The 20,144-nt window shown below is 39.0% G+C and overlaps 1 protein-coding gene across 1 annotated transcript in view; it reads right to left on the minus strand.

The window, feature by feature from the left end:
• The window catches only part of sptbn5 (spectrin, beta, non-erythrocytic 5), a 30,219-nt gene that overhangs the window by 6,266 nt on the left and 3,809 nt on the right, over positions 1–20,144 (minus strand). The window contains exons 7-53 of the mRNA XM_084394183.1: positions 17,337–17,971; positions 16,759–16,897; positions 16,443–16,666; positions 16,031–16,184; positions 14,485–14,685; positions 14,156–14,362; positions 13,802–13,937; positions 13,558–13,691; positions 13,233–13,436; positions 12,993–13,145; positions 12,693–12,823; positions 12,348–12,599; positions 11,870–12,157; positions 11,556–11,799; positions 11,277–11,416; positions 11,069–11,168; positions 10,773–10,943; positions 10,508–10,672; positions 10,088–10,314; positions 9,700–9,886; positions 9,276–9,476; positions 9,078–9,191; positions 8,846–9,003; positions 8,615–8,747; positions 7,948–8,093; positions 7,651–7,765; positions 7,446–7,556; positions 6,441–6,620; positions 6,113–6,316; positions 5,826–5,975; positions 5,539–5,643; positions 5,255–5,446; positions 5,015–5,170; positions 4,698–4,889; positions 4,490–4,585; positions 4,213–4,331; positions 3,978–4,092; positions 3,469–3,582; positions 3,063–3,184; positions 2,774–2,936; positions 2,354–2,542; positions 2,170–2,247; positions 1,858–2,030; positions 954–1,044; positions 711–857; positions 460–597; positions 13–261 (exon numbers count right to left, since the gene is read on the minus strand). Of these exons, the coding sequence (XP_084250309.1) occupies positions 13–261; positions 460–597; positions 711–857; positions 954–1,044; positions 1,858–2,030; positions 2,170–2,247; positions 2,354–2,542; positions 2,774–2,936; positions 3,063–3,184; positions 3,469–3,582; positions 3,978–4,092; positions 4,213–4,331; positions 4,490–4,585; positions 4,698–4,889; positions 5,015–5,170; positions 5,255–5,446; positions 5,539–5,643; positions 5,826–5,975; positions 6,113–6,316; positions 6,441–6,620; positions 7,446–7,556; positions 7,651–7,765; positions 7,948–8,093; positions 8,615–8,747; positions 8,846–9,003; positions 9,078–9,191; positions 9,276–9,476; positions 9,700–9,886; positions 10,088–10,314; positions 10,508–10,672; positions 10,773–10,943; positions 11,069–11,168; positions 11,277–11,416; positions 11,556–11,799; positions 11,870–12,157; positions 12,348–12,599; positions 12,693–12,823; positions 12,993–13,145; positions 13,233–13,436; positions 13,558–13,691; positions 13,802–13,937; positions 14,156–14,362; positions 14,485–14,685; positions 16,031–16,184; positions 16,443–16,666; positions 16,759–16,897; positions 17,337–17,971 (8,043 nt within the window). The remainder of the gene's footprint in view (positions 1–12; positions 262–459; positions 598–710; positions 858–953; positions 1,045–1,857; positions 2,031–2,169; positions 2,248–2,353; positions 2,543–2,773; positions 2,937–3,062; positions 3,185–3,468; positions 3,583–3,977; positions 4,093–4,212; positions 4,332–4,489; positions 4,586–4,697; positions 4,890–5,014; positions 5,171–5,254; positions 5,447–5,538; positions 5,644–5,825; positions 5,976–6,112; positions 6,317–6,440; positions 6,621–7,445; positions 7,557–7,650; positions 7,766–7,947; positions 8,094–8,614; positions 8,748–8,845; positions 9,004–9,077; positions 9,192–9,275; positions 9,477–9,699; positions 9,887–10,087; positions 10,315–10,507; positions 10,673–10,772; positions 10,944–11,068; positions 11,169–11,276; positions 11,417–11,555; positions 11,800–11,869; positions 12,158–12,347; positions 12,600–12,692; positions 12,824–12,992; positions 13,146–13,232; positions 13,437–13,557; positions 13,692–13,801; positions 13,938–14,155; positions 14,363–14,484; positions 14,686–16,030; positions 16,185–16,442; positions 16,667–16,758; positions 16,898–17,336; positions 17,972–20,144) is intronic.

Below are 20,144 nucleotides of genomic sequence, written 5' to 3' on the forward strand. Positions count from 1 at the left end.
ATACCTGCTGACCACCTCCCAAACCCTCTGCTGTATATTTTCTGCAAGGAAGTTGCCTTGAGAGCTGAAGTCTTTGGCTATGTCCACCAGCCCCTGGACCTTCTCCATGTGTGCATCTACCATTTCTTCCAGGCCCTGCAGGGCCTTAAGCAGCCTACCAACTGAGGCAAGGTCACCCCCGTAGTCTTCATTCGCCACTTCTACTTCTACTGATCCAAGCCACTCTTCAATGTCATCCAAAGAGCGCTGAAACTGCAACGCCTAGAGGAAAACAGAGAAAAGGCAAACAAAAACCTCAAATCCAAGATGATATTTCAGACCAGCGTCAGGAAATCTGAAAGTCATGGGGATATGCTGGTGTCTAATATTCATTGTCAGAGAACCATGTGTAAGCAGCATCTCTACAGGATATCAGTCATGTAGAATCAGAAGAATGGCATGAGTTTTAGCATGCTGTACCTGATATGCTTGCTGTAGACGTGACTTCTTCTCTTTGCAGTTGCTTAAAAGCTGGTCCCAGCTGTCATCGACATCCTTTATTCGTGGTTTTATCTTGCTTTTAGCAGAATGACTGGATGCTAGCATGTTATCACCCTCCTGAAGAAACATTTCCTGTTTTAGGCTAAATGCTGCTGATGCCCTTTTAAGTCTGAATTTCATACAAATACAGAACGATTAAGAGATATTTAGACATTCTTTAAGAGTCATACTTTTATGAGGTTCTGCACTCTGTTGCGGTTAGCCAGTATCTCTGCCTCAAAGCTCTGGTGTTTTAGTAGCTTAGCCTGCAGGTTGATAGGATCTCTCCAGCTCTCATCAACAGCCACAGAGTTCTTCTCATTCAACCATGAGGAAACCTTTACAAATGAGAATATAACTTCGTAAAAAAGATACTGACGTGTAAAATAGATCAGACTAGCAGATTTCATCTCTGAGTTTTTATCTTCACACACCTCATAGCTTCCTTCCATGAATTTCTGCAACTGTAGAGATTCTTCCAAAGCTTTTCGTCTGGCATTGCTCATTTCCAGTACTTTGTCCTTCCTTCAAGGAATTTTCAAGGAAAGGAATTTTACATAAACAGTACTTTATAATGTTTCTGAAACCCTTGTGAAAAAAAGTGCACTTAATGTATTGAATGTGCACTTGTAGTGTTCTTCAAATCTTACAAGTATATTTGTACTTGCAAACAATATAATACTAATAAAATAAATGTAATAATAAATCACTGTAATAATGCTGGGCAACAAAATCAAGCTCCTCTTCTCTTATATCAAAATCCTCCAACATTTCTCTTAAAAAATTCTAATTTTAGACTTCTAATTCGTGACCGGTGTTTTGTTATGCTCTATCCTCTGTGCTTCATCAATACGTCATGTGTTGGGTCAGAGGTCACTCTTCTGCCAGAAATAGACTTGTGTACGGCCGTTACCGGAAGCCAGTGATTATAGCTTATAAAGTTATAAATATGGATATTTTTCTTACAAAACCACATCGCTTTGCTTCAGAAGGCCTTTATTAACCCCCTGGAGCCCTATGGATTACTTTTATGATGGATGGAAGTGCTTTTTTGGCTTAAAAAGTTGTAGTACCATTCACTCCCATTATAAAACTTGGAAGAGCCAGGATATTTTTTTAATATAACTCCGATTGTGTTTGGCTGAAATAAGAAAGTCATATACACCTAGGATGGCTTGATGGTGAGTAAATTATAGGATCATTTTCATTCTTGGGTGAACTAACCCTTTAAGTATATGCTTTTAAATATTATTTCTGTAATAAGTACTCTTTTTAAAAGTGTGCTGAAGTGAAATTCTTTTTTACAAGGGAAGTGAGTTTTGTTTGCTTACTGCATACCTGAGCAGAATAGCTTTGGCCTTCTTCTTGATGCTGTCAGAGTCATAGTGCTGTGCCTGTATGAGCTGTTGAGCAAATCTGTCCACCTCTGCCACCTGCTCCATCTGAGCTTCTAGAGAGTTCTCAAACAGAGCATGCTTCCTCTGAAGAGCCTCCACCTCTGAGAGTGAACCCTGCAATGACAGTGTGAAACATCTTTCAGCATCCAATTCCAGAGTTACAGAGGATAAAACACCCAAGGACGTTTTGTTTTCTAATATGGTGAAATGTTACTCTGCCTTTTTAATGGGGTCCAAGAATTGAAGCTCTTACCCCAAGATTTTCATTGATCAAGAAAGCCTCCCTGTTACTCATCCAGCTCTCAGTCTGGGCAGCATAGCCCAGGAATATCTGCAACCAATTCATATCTCATTATGCTTCACATAATACCTCACAAATACTCTAGAATAAACAGAACCTTAATGAAGCAAAACGACCTGCTGCTTTGTTAAGTCACCTGGAGCTTCAGTGCTTGATCCAGAGTGTTCTTTCGGTCCTCCCAAGATTTAGCTAGCTTTGCTTTGGCATCCTCCAGCTTGCTTAGGGCTTCTTTAATCTCGGCTGAATCGCTGTGTCCAGATTTCACAAGATTCTGTCCAAAACTCCTAACTGAATCTATACGCTCACTGCGGGCATCAATCTCAGCCTGCAATCATTAAATGTTAATACAATATAACACAAGTCTGCAATCATCTAACAGTATGTAGTACAACGTACTATGACAAATCACTTGTGATGTTCCTCATTTTTAAGTCGCTTTGGATCAAAGCGTCTGATAAATGAATAAAGGTAAATGTATTTGTTTTAGCTTTGTATTTCTTGACAGAAAAATATAAGAACACACAAAACAAAAACAATCTGCAATTTTTTTAAATACCTTCCAGTTTTGGTGCTCTAGTATGAAACTCTCAGCTTCAGTCTTATTCTTTGGCAGGCCGTTCTTCGCCATCTCATCGCTTTGCTTCAGGGTCCAGTCCAACAGAAGGCGCTGGTTAGCTTTGAATAGTTGCAGCTGATGAGACTCCTGCAACCGCTCCTTCCTACACAACAAAAGTATATTCTTTCTCATTTTATGTATATTTTATATTCATTTTTACCATGTTATTTAAATATCACATTATTATTATAATTATAAATTAAGAATAAAGCGACTAATGGCAGCATACCTTCGTTTGATTTCCTTGTCCAGCTTCACTAAAGCAATGTTGACCTCTTCCTGCTTCTTTCTAAGTTTGTCAGACAGATCACAGTGTCTCCTCAACCGATCTTTAGTGTCCTTCTCCAGGGCCTGGTTTTACAAATTAGACCAATTGTGTTATTTGTAACCCTTCTTGTAAGCAGACTAGCTTTAGTGATTTACACTACAGCATATAATGCACCATGAAGGGTTCATTTAAAGGCTTTTCTACTTACAGCAGTTACTTTATTGGAAGGTGCTGAGAGATTTTCTATAAAGCCTTTAACCACAAAGCTAGCACACACAATAGATATTGTATAGGACGTGCTACCCACAGTGCACTGATTAATATGGATGAATGTGTTCTTTGTATAACAGCTGTCCAGTCTACTCACAGAGCCTCTCTCCTGGATGACTCTGGCCTCCCTCTCCATCTCCTCGTGCCTGCGAATGAGGTTTTCCACACTTTCCACATCCACTCCAGAGCCCTGACCCTGGAGCAGTAGCATCTGTGGCCAAATAAAATTCAATAAAATTCAATTCAATAAAATTCAATTCAAAATTCATTAAATAAATCATACATTAAATGAAGAATATTTCCTAAAATATATTTAAGATATTGTTTTATTGTAAAATTAAATATAAAATAATTTCAATTGCATTTATGTATTTTTATCAAAATGAAAGAACTAAAGACATTTAAGCAGTTACTGTATAATCTTGCCGATTTGAAAAAAGGAATGCTTAATTTCATATTCAGTATTATATTGGGTTCCAACCCAAAGTTGAGTTCAGATTCCAATGCATATAATTTGATATAATTTCCAATGCTATAATCTCTCTCTCTCTCTCTCTCTCTCTCTCTCTCTCTCTCTCTCTCTCTCTCTCTCTCTCTCTCTCTCACCTTCTCTCCAGCTCTGTCCCGGACTTCCTCCAGCTCTCGAATCAAGGCGTGGACTTCTAGCGCTTCCTCCAGCTTCCTCTTATAGCTGCTCAGGTTGCCATGGAAATTACTCCATCTGTTGGGAAGGCGACAAGAAAGTCAAAACAAACAACAATATGCAAGATACTGTATAACAGGGAACAAGTGTATTTTCTTAATTGAACATGGATCTTAGTTGAAATAAAGGAGGATGTACCGTTCATTGAGCTGCTGCCTACGCTTTTTCACAGTCGCCAACTCATCACTGTTCTGTCTCTCTAGCCGGGCTGCCAGAGTGTTGATTGTCTTGATGTGAGCATCATCAACAGTCACATCCTAAGGGATGAAAACTACTTAGTGAAAGAATGTCACTGCACTAAGCAATATGCTGTGTACTGACGTTATATATTACAATGCAATTTCAGTAAACTGAGTAGTTATTGTGTTTTTCTTTAAGTTAACATTTGCTTATTCAAGCAGAACACTAGACTTACTCCAGAACCTGAGCCTCCGAATTCACTGAGCTTCTTCAGCAGTTGCTGACCATGTTCATAATCCTCTCCAACATCACCAATATTTATCATCACCTCCTATACAGCAAAGAAACTGAGGTCAGTGAAACCAAACATTGACTGGTATACCAATTCTGTTAATCAAAGCATGTTTTCAGCAAATTGTAATGGAATGGCCGTATTTATTCACCTTTTGCCTAATCCAAACTTCAACTTGCTCCACTTTCTGCAGGAACTCAAGGAAATCACGGTTATCCTCAATAACTTTTCCACGGACTGCAACTGCTTGCTTCAGAGCTTCCCAATGAGAGATCAGTGCAGAAATGGTCTGCCGTATCTCTTTCGATTTTGGGTGCCGCATGGTCACCAGTTCATTTCCAGCCTTGTGACAAGTACGTGACAAACTATGTTAAATATATTTATGAAGACCAAAAGAAGAATAAATAAATATAGGATTATCTCTTACTGACTACTGAACCACCTTGTGACTTTAGTACAGTGACTCACCTGCTGGACAGATTCAATGATATTTCCATGGGCCAGAATCTCTGCTTCAAACACCTGATGCCTCTGCAGTATCTTCATTTTAGTCTGAAGGTTGCTCATGTCCATTTTGGAGTCTTCTTGTATCTTATTCATACGGTCTGTGATCCATTCCTCTGCCTAAAATACAAATAAATATCACAAACCAACCAATTAAAATTGTTCGTTTCTATATGTTAAAGGTCACCAAGAAATGAGAAGTACCTCTGACACATCTCGGTTGAAAATACAGAGAAGCTTCGAGATCTCAAGATCCTCTCTGCGTTTTTCAGACAGATCTTTGATGCGCTCCCTCCTCTCCTGGAGAGATTTCAGTTTGTTCCTAATGTTGCTGCTTTTTTCTCCCTTCAAACCTTCTGTCCTTAAGCGCTCCGCTGACTCCTGAAGAGCCACCATCTACACAACATGATAAGATTTTCTTAGCCTGAAAATGTCACATTGTGTTAAATGCTTCATACCATACTACAGGCTGAAGAAGACCAACCCACCTTGTCTTCCTGAGAATTAAGAAGTTTTTCAAAGGCTTCATGGCGTTTAATCAAAGTTTCTACATCGTCCACTGTCGTTCCCAAAGCACTGTTCTTCAACTGGATCTGCAAGTAAACAGATGTTGTTAGCTTTAACAATATGAATGTCTAACTACAAACTTGACTCTGAAATCAATTTGTGAACTATCTAAAACTATATAGATATTTATTCAAGAGGTCACCAAACCAGATTTTACATGTTGAAATGTAAATGAAAGTAATTCCTGCTAGTTTACAGGAGCACTAACCTCTTGAGAGTTAGTGATTTTTTCCATGTATTCTGTGTCTCTATAAAACACCTGCTCCAGATATGTGTTCTCCAGCCATTTCTGCTTGGACTGCCAGTTATCAGAAAGTGTCTCTTTCTCTTCTTGCAGAGCCTTCAGTTTCTCTTGGATCTGATAGCCACACAGTGTTTAAACATATATTTGGTATGTATTCAGCACTTATATTTACATCTCTCATGTCAATTTGATAAATAATATTACAGTTTGCAATGTTGTAGTATAAACCAGACAAAATTTAAGTTTCTCACTTCTCTAGCATTAGGTATGTCATGCTCCAGTTGGTCCTGGCCCATGGATATTGCCTGGGCATACGTCTCCTCATGTGCCACAATCTCAGCCCAGAGCTGCTGGTGCTGGAACAACTGCAGATCACAGGTAGCAACGTCTCGGATGGACTCCTCTGCTTTCATCCCACTCAGCACCTGGGAGCACCAGAGGGAGTAGTCCTGTGCCTGGAGAACAAGGCAATATAAAATGGTTATTAATTAGTTTGCAACCAATATTTTCCACCAAATCAAACCTTGGAGTTTTTTGGAATCTTCTTTAAAAATGTACTATGAACTGAGTGTAGGCTACCGTGTTGAGGAACATGTAGCGGTCCTTAGCTGACTGCAGCTCCTCCTCCCTCTGCTCCATGTGCATACGGAGACTTTCCCAGCTCTCCACCACCTCCTGCTGCAGCTCCTGCAACACCACCCTCAGCTCAGGAGAGCACATGTCCAGAATGGTGTCAGTTTCATCCAGCAGCTCCTGAAGCTGTAGAAAAATCACAAAATCTAAACACTGAATCTAAGAAAGAGTTCTATGTGAGCATTTGTAAATTATTTATTTATTTATTTGCAAATTATATCATTCATTCCTTCCACTTATACATTTTATTTTAAGTTTATTTTAAGTTTTTAAGTTCACAGAAGATCTCTTGTTCCTCGTCAGAATGTAACTGAAGGCGACCAATCAAACAGCAGCGCAGGTAAAGCTACTAGGCTCGAAGCACACTATTGTGCAAAGAGGAAAAGAGGGATGGGAGCACGAATACGGAGAAAAGTATTATTTGTTGCAGAAGAATTCGTCATTTGTAGTATCTGAGTATATTGAACAAAGGAGAGATCAGGAGAGTCAGGTAATTCATAAATTGTTGCAACACAACACACCTTCTCCAGCACTAAGACAGTGCCACAGAGGAATAGGCTACAGAAAACATTGTTATAAAAAAAATGTTTGAGACACAACTTGAACCAGCAAAATAAATAAAAATCCATAATTTAATAGTGGAAATCCAAGTAAGATGAGTTCAAATAGACTTATTATTCATACCCTTATAACGTTAAGGTTTTTCAAACACTCCATAATAGATTGATACAGTTCATATACAATATATCTATACAGTATATATATATTCATATAAACATAGTTATTGCTGCAATAAACAACTTAACGGTGCACTCAGTAGTTTTTCACTTTGCACAAAAGCATCCATGCAACCCACTAGGTGTCAGTATAATGTTACTCCAAGAATGATAGCCATTTCAACAGTGCAATTACTGAGCACACCTGTAATGAATGCTCTCTCTCTCTGTGTACCTGTTGCTCTGTTACAGCCAGCTCATGTACAAGAGCTTCGTGTTTCCGTAGCTGTGACAGCACCCCCTTCAGATCTTTGGCTATGTCATCAGGAATGCTTTTGTTCCTCCCCTGGTACAAGATAAGTGACATGTAACCATTAACATGTAACCATGTTTATCATATTATTAAACAGCATGACTTTATTGCACAGCTGGACCGATACCTTTATCTGTCCTAGCGCATCAGTCAGGTCTTTGTAGAATTTGTGACATTCCTCAGATTTACGTAGCTTTTCTTTACGATCTTTGGATAAGTTCTGCAGCTCTTCCCATGATGCTCTGTCATTCATACAATAGACTTCATGTAAGTATGAACTATAAATGATATCTATAGATTGTAAAACTATGTAACTATATACACAGGTCTGACACATCACAAACAAAAATGAATTTGAAATTACTGTATTTGTTAGTTTATAATATTTTGTTTCTATATAATTTTCCTTATCACAAGCCATTACCTGAGTAGATTCTGTGTTTCTCGGATGAAGCGGCTCTCAGGGTGATTAGTTTTGATGAGTTTGTCAGCCAACTCTTCACAGGTGTGCATCCTCTCCAGTCCCACCTCCAGCTGCTTTAAGAACACCTCAAATCTCCCACGCAGTTGCTATCATGAAACAAGAGGTGCTTAGACAGATCCTGATCAGACAACATGCATAACGGTTTGTCTAATACAGGATTCAATTTATGAATCATATTGAAATTTTAAGAATTTTAAGAAATATGAAAAATTAAAATAAGGTTTTACATAATGATGCCAAGGTCCCCTAAAATATGATAATTGCTAGGGGCAAATAATAAGTGTGAAAATAATAAATGATAATAAGATTAAAGAAATAAAATAATGAGAAAATAATGTGTGATATTGTAAATAATTAAATAATTGGCTTTTATATTGTCACCGTACTAAAGCTAAAGAAACGTTATTAAAATATTAATAATTAAATAATGAAACAGTAATAATATAAAATTCTGAAAATGTGTTAAATATATATTAACATCTTAATTAAACATGACAAAGTCATTGGACCCCAACCAATTAAAGTAGTGCAAAGTAGTTTGAAGGTAAATATGCAGGACAGTGACAAATCTTTGGACAGGTGGTCTAACACAGATAGCTAGTCTCACCAGTGCGTTTTCATAATCACTCCCAAAGTCTTTAGAAGCAGCAATCTGTGTCTGCTGAGCGATCCATTCCTCCAATTCAGCAGACTCACGTTTAAATTCATGTAGGTTTAGGGTCTCTCTAAGCCTCTGTTCTCTGTTGTAATGAGACATGTTTGTTTTAACACGCCAAAGACACATGATGGTGTGAACATTTGTTAGTTGTCCTGTTTCATCTACTGATTGTTATTTTACCTGACTGTCGCTGAGTGCTGAACCTCACTTAGCTTAGATTTAATGTGGTTGTAGGGCTTGTTCAACTCCTCTAAACCCCACATACGTACAGCCTGCTTAACGCTGGAGTTGAGTTCATCTACCTGAGCAGCAAGTACCTCAATCTGCCCCTCCACTCCCTGGAAAAAACAAACTAGAATGTGTTAACATGTTAAACCCTTAAGCCATTGCATTATTACAAGCCAAAGATTACCTCATGCTGCTTTATTAGACTCTGAGTAGCTAATTCAGTCTTGCCATAATCAGTGCTGACCAAAGCCGATGTTTCTGAAAGAAGCGTTTCCAGCTCATTGCAGTCAAGCAAAAGCTGTCCATCAGAAAACAAATGTTAACACTGATGACTCGAATAATTACTGGACCAAAAAAATGGCAAACACTCCTACACTTTTACCTGCTCCCGTGTGACTGCCTTGTTAAGTTCACTGGACCGTTTCTCACATGACTCCTCTAACTCTTCCCACTCTGCAATCAATTGCTCGCACCTCTGTTGCACCTCCTGACCATTCCACTGATTGGACCGGGCCATAGCTCGCCCTCTGTCCAGTATTCGTTGCAGGTACTGGCTGTGGGCATTCACCTCTGCCTGCAGGTCCTGGAGGGGGTTTCGAAAGATTTAACAGTTATAATGAATACAGCTTCACTCTGAAACTTCACAAAGAAATGTACAATCCTTTCTTTAAGTTAATAAACTCAACTATACATAGCAATATAAAAGCTCTAAATCATACCCGTCTTGGGAATCTATTTTTGAATAGGTAATTTCATCCCTAGCAATATTAATACACTCATATCTAACATACCTTACCATCACCTACCTTGTGTTTTTGAAGAAGGCTAACTGCCCCAACCAGAGATCGTTCATAGTTTGTCGTATCAGCTACAGGGTGGTGCTCTGATATCCAGTTTAGCTCTAGGTCTACATCATGGTAAAAGCTATATAGAGCCACATCTGCCTCTAACTGGCTTCGGCGATGATCCAAAGGTTTCTGTAAAGACTTAAATCTGGCAAATAAAACAGAGGTGAAAGCTTCTTAAAACATGCAGAGAAATCAACTCCTTACAGTTTCATATTAACTGACCTAGTGATTAATTAATTGATACTCATAATCATTTTATTAGCTATTGTTTCATTAAAACAAGTCTTTCATTACAAGCAAGTTTTCACTATTAAGAACATTTTTTGAGGAAAAAATGAGTACTGACAGTTTCAGGTAAGTGTCAGTCTCCCTGAGAATGCGCTGAGAGTCAAAATGGTTGGTGGCCAGGTGTTTGGCACGGGTGACAATGGAGTTGATTTTTTCTGCAAGTTCTTGAGCTTCCTCTTCCAGCTGCTTGTGCTCCTTCAGGAGCTGTCTGCTTGAGCGAAGGTCATGGCCCCTGATTGCATTCTGTAACATTCTCTCAATTGTCTCAATCTTCAATTTTGCATCCTAAAAAAAAAAAAAAGGTGTAATATTTGTGTAAATAGTTAAATTCAACCCATTTCATTTAATGACCCAATTTACATAAGATTTAAGAACGACACAGAAACAGAAATTTGTTCTGCTTATACATTTTAAGGATCAATTCTTTCAATGCTGTCCTGTAGTAGTCAAAAGTAGAACTGAGCTTGAGTACAAGTACCTGAAGCAGCTCCATGAGTTGCTCCTGCTGGCCAGCCTGTCGTAGTTTGTCCCCTCTTTCTGCCATCTTCCTCTGGAGTTCAGTCCACCTTTTGTGTACCTCTCGAGTCTTTCTCTGGATGCTCTGGCTGTTATAGTGATCCTCTGCCAACATCTCCTCTCCAGTCTAACCAAATAAAATCCAATCATCAAAATGGACAAAATCATGGCAAAATACATAGGTTGCTTGAAGAATAGTAAACAGTTCTTCTGATGTGGCACTGTACCTCATTCAGTCTATCTATGCGGACTTGATTGGCCTTCATCTCTTTTTCTGCCGCCTCGTGTTTTTTGAGCTTGCGAAGGATGTTGGTTGGATCTCTGTATGATTCATCCTCAGCAATCTCAAACTTCTCCTCCATCCACAGCAGCATCTCCTCTGCATCTCTTAAAAATTCCTATGCAAGGGAAAGTATTTTAAAGAACTGTAGTTGTAGTTTCATTGTCTGATAGCTACTAACACATTTTAACTTATATTATTTATGAATTATGTCACATTCCAAAACATAAACTGAAGGACTACCTGGTATTTTTTTGAAGCAAGTAAATCAAGCCTTCTTGATTTACAACTTTCTTTCAGGCTCTTATATCGATCTTGAATGACCTTTGATCGCTGTTGAATTCTGGAAAGGAGGAATATGCCAGTCTTAACAAGATAATAGCACTAAGAAACAAGATATTATAATTATTCACTTATACAATTAATTATAATATGCAAAAACTATACTTACTCTTTGGCAGCAAAGTTACGCTTACTGGTGAGCTCCTTGCTCTTGTCTTGAAAGAGGTTGATGGATCGCTCTAAAGCCTCAAGTAAAGCCTCAAGCTCTTCTTGTCGGCCCAGTAAACTGTGAATGCTGTCAACTGAGTCCTGTGCAGAAATTATGCATTAAATCTTTACAAATGTGTAACTCTTCCTTTGACAAAAATGTGCTTAGAGATGAAAGGAATTAATTAATTAAATGAACAAGTTAAAATAAAATAAATTAAATGTAATATCTTTCATTTACCCCCAAGTCTCTGACTTTCAGTCTGGCCTCATGACCAGAAATGGTGGACTCTATGCGATCTGCTTCCATATTCAGCTTTTGAAACTCTAGTCCTTGCTCAAGCCTTCTGTGGCGACTAGACCACAGTTTGTCCAGCTGGCTCCATTCGTGATCCAACTTTGTGAGTGTCTGCTGAACATCTTTAGCTCCTTTCTCTCCAGATGCCACCTCCAGAGATTGACCCAGCTTCTCCATATCTTTTAATCTGCAATAGTTTTACTGTCAAGCATAGGCACTAAGTAGGAATTGCAAAAGAAAGATCACACACGACTAACCTTGCTCTCTGCAGTTCAATCTCTTGTTTTAGATCAAGGTGATCCTTCAGTAGGGCTTGAGCGGATGCTACATCAGATCCAGTCTCCTCTTCCAGAAGGTGTTCCTGTATTGCCTCGGCCCACAACAATAGGTCTCTGGTCTCTTTTTGAAAGAGTTGTAAGCGTTGGGCTTCCTCAAGCATCCGTTGTCTCTGAATGGCTTGGGCCTTCAACTGCCACAGCAGCTCTTCTAGAGCACGTACTTCTTCCATTATAGCGGCGCTCTCTGCGGGACTACAATCCTGTTTCCTGTAGCATAGCAATGGAACATGCAGTTAAGAGGCAAATGAATGAGGATTGATTTAGGTTCACAACTATATTTAACATTCTCCTATAAGTTATTGATATTTACAAGCTGTGCCAAGGTTAGAAATAAGAAATGTCAATAAATATATCACAAAACATAAGTGGTACAGCAATAATTTTGTAGCAAACCCACATCTTGGCCACACTTTTAAGGTACTCTATTTTCCTTTCCAGGGCTTCTATGTCTCTCTCAGCCTGGGCTTGTCTGTGTTCCTCAGCCTGCAGGGCTGATGGTGAGCTCCCGACATCAGGTGTGTCAAGCTGCGATAGCCTGTCCTGGAGCTGAGCCTTGACATCCTGGCAGGTCTGCAGGAAGGACTTCACATCAGCAGAACTAAGCAGCTCATGGGCCATCTCATCCTTCAGTTTCTGAATGTGTTCCCACCTGGTCATACAAATAAACATTTAAAGGAACTTTTAACAACACGATAGTATGGTGGGACGGTACGGCTGCACAATGCTGATTTTGCCCACATACCTGCGGGTTACATTTCCAAGTCTGAGCTGAATCTCTTTTTTCTTGCTGTGCTGTTTTTTCACAAGCTCCTCTCCAAGCTTGGTAATGTCATCAAGCTGCTTTCTACCACTGGCTAGTTCAGTAAGAAAGTTCTGCGTATGGCATTGAGAAAGAAGAAGTGAATGTTTTAAATCAAAATACCACCATGTTATCCAAAGAACACAGGTACATCTCTTGGAGTTAACTCTCCAAACAACAAGATTCTCTGAAGGATTCATGTTGTGTTATTCTGCTCACTGTATGTTTTCCTGGAAAACTAACCTCATATTTGGCTTGTATAACCTCTAAGTTGTTGGAGTTGGAGCTGAAAGTGTTGAGGACATTCTCCTTGTCTCCCATCCAGGACTCAAACTCCTCACAGGCATTATAGAACCTATGTAGTTGTGCAGTGTCATCCAGGATCTTATTTTTTGACTGGTGGGAGAAAATGTTTAAAATGATCTAAAATGGTAAAGAATAAAGTTCTCTAGAACGATGCTTGGTAAAAGCTTAAATATTCACCTGTGCCAAATTATAAAGGCTGTTGAAATCATTTTCCAGACTACTTTGTGTGCTCTCTATTGTGTCTTTTTGGAAATGTGCATCAGGCAATGATGAGGCAGATATTTCAGCCGTCCAACGGCGCATGGAACGAGTGCGGCGGGGGCGGCTCACTTTCCTTTTTGGACTCTCAGGTAGTCCATTCGTAGGCTCAGGTAGTGCTTCCTACATTTGATTGCATCAAAACACAAGCAAAAGCTGTCTAGTAGATGCAATTTAAAGAGAAGTTTTTACGGTTCATAAGATTTGAAATTCAAATTGAATTGAAATTTATAAAGAGTCTTACAGAAGGTGGCAGCTCCCTTATGTATGTGGAAGATACTAGCTGTTCATTTCCTCTGCTGTCTCGAAGAAGCAAACCATCTTTTTCCCTGCTGACAATTGTCAATATTTCTCCTCTGTCCCAGGTTGATTTAGGACCTGGAAAAATTATCAGGATGAGCTCGAAAGAGAAATTGGTTTATGGTACACACAAATCAAATCAGAGGTTTGTGATTTATCAGATTTTAGCTCTAAAGGATCCTGTGTACCTCTGTATTTGAACCTAATCGATGCTTGTTCTTGTGGTAAAGCCTTGCTGGGGACACGTTTGTCAGCTTTTATCTCCTTTTCATCTTCGCCATCTGAATCACTGTAGTGGACCATTCTGCTCTGCTGGGTGTCAGTCTTAAATTAAATAAAAATGTGTCAGTGCCATTGAAGCTGTATCAATAAAATTATACAGCCATTGGTTTTGTTTTATACTAGCAATGATTTACATTTATTGCATAGTTATACTATTTTTTCACCATTACCCTTGGATTATTCAGACAGAGTAAGTGTTTTAAATCTATTGTAAATCAAGTTTCTTTTGTACATAATAGGCTGTTTTGGTCGTGACTCACGGTATGAGGAGCAAGTTGGGCAGCACTCTTGGCTTGCTCACCCAGCTTTTTCACTTCTGAGGCATATGCTTCCATTTCTTTCTCCAGTCTTTGGTTACGCTGGAGCAGAGCAGTACTGCTGGCCTCATCCTTTCCATAATCCTCGTCAATGAGAAGTGGTTTGCGGTCATCAAGCCATGATCTGGCTTCGGTAACATCTGCAAAATACTGAGAAAAAGGAAGAATGGTGTTTAGAACACATTTTTATCCCAACCATGATCCACTGAATCAAAATTTCTCACTTTCCATTCAGAAGGAGCCTATACACAGCCAAGTGTATTGGTTTCTACCTGCTTGATAACATTGGCTGCATGCAGTTTGTTCTTTCGGATGGTGACTTGTTCTTGAAGTTGCTGCCATTGTTTCTGAAGAGTCCGAATCCACTTTTGTATGTCTCTCTCATTGGGGTGTCTCCCCCTGCACAGCTCTTGGCCTCTGGACAAAACCCCCGAGCACAGAGATTCCTGGGATTGAATCTCTGCTTCTAAAGCCTGCAAAATACATAGCCATTTTTTGCTAATCTTAGTAGCTCTGATCCAGTCATATTGAGGTCAAGCAATGTAAGTCTGTTCTCTGTCATAGAGGTGCTTAACCCTTGTGCATTGTTCAAATTCACTACCCTTTCGTTATGTTTGTGGCTGAAATCAGCCACTACTTTAAACTGCTGTAAAAATGTATCAGATGAATATTTATTTCTATTTTTTTTGCATAAATCTATTAATCAACCTCAGTCCTGATCAAAACTACGAAATGTTTTTAAAAAAAAATCTGGATTTTTAACTCTTTAATTGCCAAATTCATAAATGATGTTACTGATGTTTTTTTTTACCTTTTATCACAGTCTTGGACATGTCAAAGATTAGAAACAACATTGGTTTTGATGCATTGTTAGTTTTTGTGCAGCATCAGATTTTAACTTTTTCTCCCTCATTTACTGTTCGTGGCTGTTTTTGCCCTATTGACTTCCATTATAACCACATTTTTTTTATTGCAAAGCCATGACACCATATAATCATGCATTTTTGATTGTTGGTGGTTTTCCCTGTTGGGAAGAGGTAAAATTTGTCATGTTTACTGTTGATAACCAGGTGGCACCATTAACCCTTTAGATAAGCCTGTGCAAAAAAAAGCTTAGTTTCTGGCTTTTACATGGAGTTATATGGAGTATAATAGCATATTTGTGTGTGTGTGTGTGTGTGTGTGTGTGTGTGTGTGTGTGTGTGTGTGTGTGTGTGTGTGTGTGTGATAAAAGGTAAAAAAAAATCCAGTCCACATCACATTTTATATTGAAAATAAGTCATTTTGTGTGTTTTTTTTTTCCCAAATCAGTGACATCATTTATGAATTTGGCAATTAAAGAGCTAAAATCCTGAATTTTTTTTAAACATTTAGTAGTTTTGATAAGGACTGAGCTTGATTAATAGATTTATGCAAAAAAATGTGAAAAAAATATTTATCTGATACATTTTTACAGCAGTTTAAAGTAGTGGCTGTTTTCAGCCACGAACATAACGAAAGGGTAGTGAATTTGCCCACAGTGTACTGTTGCGTTTTTGAAAAATTTCAAAGCATTTTCCCAAAATATGTGTCAAAATAAGATTAGTCACCAAAAATCATTCCATTTGCTGAAACACGGAGAAAGTTATGGCCAAATTAAGACTCAAAAATACTCGTAGTGGATGAAAACATCCCCAACAGCACATAAGGGTTAACACAGCATTAAGTATTAATAAGCTATGTGTGGTTAGTGATAGATAGATATAAAAATGTGGAGAATAATTTGTTTCATCGATTCTACAATTTTGAATTTGATTATTGTATGTCACGGCCACATACCTTGTGGTTCTGAATGGCCTGCTGAATTTGACTGAGGTCTCTTCCCAGAGATGCAGCCTGTAAGAGGACCCATTTCTCATATATCCATGCTTCTACTTCTTCGCAATCATGGAAAAACTCAAAGACCTTCAGCTGCCCCTCAAGAGCTTTTCTCCTTTTTTGACAAAAACAGACAAAGTTGTCGCTGTACAGTAAATGTCCATAGTTGATTTTAAAAAAACATTTCTACAACAGTAAACAATCCTGTCTGCAGGTATCAACTTGCAGACTAGCTTTTGTAAATCTAAGTATATAGTACTTGCCACAAGTTATTGTTTTTTATTATTATTTTGTCCTCAGTTTAGAATCAGTCTTAGAAATGTCCAAAATTAAAATCGCTTCTAGTACAATCTGATGGGTTTAAAGAGATCACCTGTTCTTGCTGAGACTCAGTAGGGAGTTGTACTGGCCATTAAGATCTTTCATTTCCCTCTGGACTTTTGTGGCACCTTTGTGTTTAACCTTTAAGGCACTGCTGCTGATGGCATTCAGGGTTTCTCCAAGTGAGATGATCTGAGTGTCTAGCAAGTCCTGCTTTTGCAGTAGGGCTACCACCTCTGGCAGCTGTTTTCCTATGTCTGAGGAATCTGCCTGGGTCTTCAAAGCAGGAACGAAAGCAGTTTTCAGAATTCATAATGCTCAGTGATAATGTCTGTTTGTAGTAAGAAGAATACATATGTAATGTTCACCTGTAATTCCCTGAGGTCCTGAGATATTAACTCAATGTCTCTGAGGACAGCAAATGTATTCACAGCATCTCCAGCATATTCTTTCTCCTGCTGCAGAAGCTGCTGCAAAGTTTTCCAATGGTTCATGATATCCACCTGCCTGTAACACACAATACAGTCATTAATAAGAAAAACATCAATAAGAAACATTAATAAGAAAATAAGCAAATATTTTCTATTAAATGCTTCCACACCTTTAAATCGTTTTTTACATTGAATAATGTAAAGTCAGTTTCGATATCCACATTCCTAAGGATTAACAAATGTTTCTCTGATGACTCAAGTTTAGCCATGTATGTTATGCTAAAATCTTTAGTCCACAAATAAGAAATAGCCCAAATGGAAAAAAACAACAACATTTGCAACCAACAACAAACTGCATCATGCAAATGTTATTTTATAGTGCCAGATTTAGTGAAATTGTTTTTTTACTGAAATACTGGACATTTATTTTTGTGTCTTTTCTACTGCACATAAAAATAGTCATACCTTCTATCAGTAAGTAATCATAAACAACCTGCAATTCTTTGCCCCCTCACCTGCGAATCACTTGTGCCTTGCTGTGGTAGTTCTCTTTCTCAATGACAGCAGCCATTTCACTTAAAGCACGGAAACGTGGTTCACGAGCCAAAACATCTGTTCCCAGGGCCTCCAGTCTGCGAGCCGCTGTCTCAGCCTCCTCCAGCCTTTGCAGCCCTCCCAGGTCTTGTTGTTGGATCAGTTGCAGAGTGTCCTCCAGGTAGCTCTCCCTCAGCGTAGCCTTGCGGCCAAACTTCTGGGCCAACTGTTCCAGCTGTTCCAGCCTTATCAGCGCACTCTGGAGATCCCGCTCTCGCTGGTATTCTGCTCGCTCTAGCAAGGTCCAGTTCCTTTCGATATCCCCCATGGTCCTGCCTTCCGGAGGAATATAGTCCCACTGGTTGTTTGCCCTCAGCTTGGTTCTCAAGTTGAAGAGGTGAGCCTCGATGGTCCCCCGTTCCTGGTACTTCGGAGGCTTTTCAATAGTGCGGTATGTCTTGAAGGCAGCCACCAGATGCTGCATTTCTCGCAGGGAGTTGGGGAAGGAGCGGTCATTGAGCTCCACCACCTTGGTCCTGATCCAGCGTATTAAGTCAGACACCATGCTCTCATACAGACCCTTCATGTCATCCAGTTCTTTCAGAAGGTCCACAATCTGCAAGCAGTGAGATGGTAAACAGAAATAACATATATTTTAGAAAACACTGATGTCGAAGCAGATGAATGAAATTCAGCTGGACTGTTCAGCATTAAACCATATAGTTAGGACAATATACCTAAAAGTAAAACTTTTGTAATAATATACTGACTCTCATGTCATTTCAAACCTGTATGACTACAATGACAGTCAATGGTTTCCAATGTTGTTTTGTACACCGCTGACTTTAATTGCATGGACAAAAACAGTTGAAAATGTCCTCAGATTATCTTCTTAAATGTTCCATAGAAGAAAGAAAGTCATACAGGTTTGGATAGGTTTGGTTTCTACAAACCAAAAAGGTAATAACCACTATATTAAAGGGATTGTTCACCCAAAAATAAAAATTCTTTCATTAATTACTCATGTCGTTCTAAACCCGTAAAACTTTCGTTCTTCTTCGGAACACAAATGAAGATCTTTTACATTTTTAAAAGTTCATAAAGATCATAAAACTAATCCATATGAATTGAGCGGTTTAGTCCAACATTTTCTGGAGAGACACAATCGTTTTATATGATGAACAGATTAAAATTAAAACAGCTTTTATTCACATAGCATTGATTAGCTTGTTCAGGTGTGTTTGATTAGGGTTGGAACTAAACTCTGCAGGAGAGTGGCCCTCCAGGACCACCCCTGCATTAAAGGATAGGTGATTTGGGAGGATACTTATATTCAACAGCTACACAATATCTATCTACTTAATACACACCTTTCTTACTTCTGCAACACTCCTTTGCGGCTCAATAATTGTGTGTCTCATGTTCTGCCACCGCAGCCACTGAGTGCTGAAAGAGCCACTGAAAGCCATTGTCATCTGTTATCCCAACCGTGTCACACCTGAGAGCTGGCAGTCTTACCATAAAATGAACACAGAGTCTTGACATCTCAGAGCCTGGCTGGGCTTATCTTTGTCCCATCCATCCATCTGACGAGATCTGTCTGTCATTGTTTAATACGCTTTTGTGACAGCTAACACTACTCCACAGCTGTGATCCAGTCAACACATACCAGTATTTCTATTCACACGTGGACATAGTGGTGAGTGAAAGTGTCGTACTGCACAGACAGGACAGGACACTTCACGCCCCTGTTTTTCTCCATGTGTATCCTGCTGGCATGTTAATGGCATCACCTGACCTCTGAGCTCATCTTTGCTGGATCAGCTCCTGTTTGTCAAAGAGTATCTCAGGACGTCTTCCTCCATATTGTCAACATTATCCGAAAATCTGTTTCTTGACAATGCAATGCAGGCAACTAACTCTCTTGTTTAGCAGAATTTACAGGCCAGAGTTACGCTGATCTGATTAAGACCAGGGCTCCTCCTTTTGACCCACAGTCAAATCCACTAATCCTAAAGAATCTCTGAGATTAGAGTCCTCATTCAACACTGCATAGCTGCAGTTCATACTTTCACAAACAGAGGGTGCCAGTGCTTAACATTTCCCAAAAAGCTTTGTGTAAATGTGCGTGGAAGGACATGCTCATGTGATATTCCCTTGTCCCAGTGGACCAAAGAAAAGTGTCTATCTTTGTAAATAATCGCATCTATTCAAAGCCTTAGGGAATAAATCTTGTATCACTAATAACTATTTTGACATCAATGCAGGTTGTATAACTTGCTTTTACTATTATTTTAAGTAAGTTGCAAATATAGATATGTCTTGGGTCCCTCCTTCAGTATAAGTTTATGGGATATTTTGGCCTGTATTTTCACAAGGTGAATGTCATAAGCTTGATTGCTTATTAAGAAATATTTGAGGTATCAATATGTCCTTTTCTCATTCAACACTGTTTGTGATAAGGCGAATTTGAAGAATTGTAAATTCCATATCTATTTTCTAAATGCATTTTCTAATTGTATGTTATTGATTTTATTATACACAACGGTGCAATGACAGAGAGCTCTCTGATGACATATGGTGAACTTCTCCAATCATTTTGTTCACACAAACCTGTCCCTTTCTTACAATGGACTGCAAGCTCACATTCAGATCTATCTCCATCCAATCAACAACCAGTGAATAGAACCAAGTCCCTGTCCTACATTTTTGTCTTCTCGATAACCCGTTTCACTCTAATGCACATCAAAACATGCACTACTCGCTACTTCCGTTACGTCGTGACTAAG

Source organism: Rutilus rutilus (genome assembly GCF_951802725.1).
Source record: "Rutilus rutilus genome assembly, chromosome: 21".
Taxonomy (NCBI): domain Eukaryota; kingdom Metazoa; phylum Chordata; class Actinopteri; order Cypriniformes; family Leuciscidae; genus Rutilus; species Rutilus rutilus.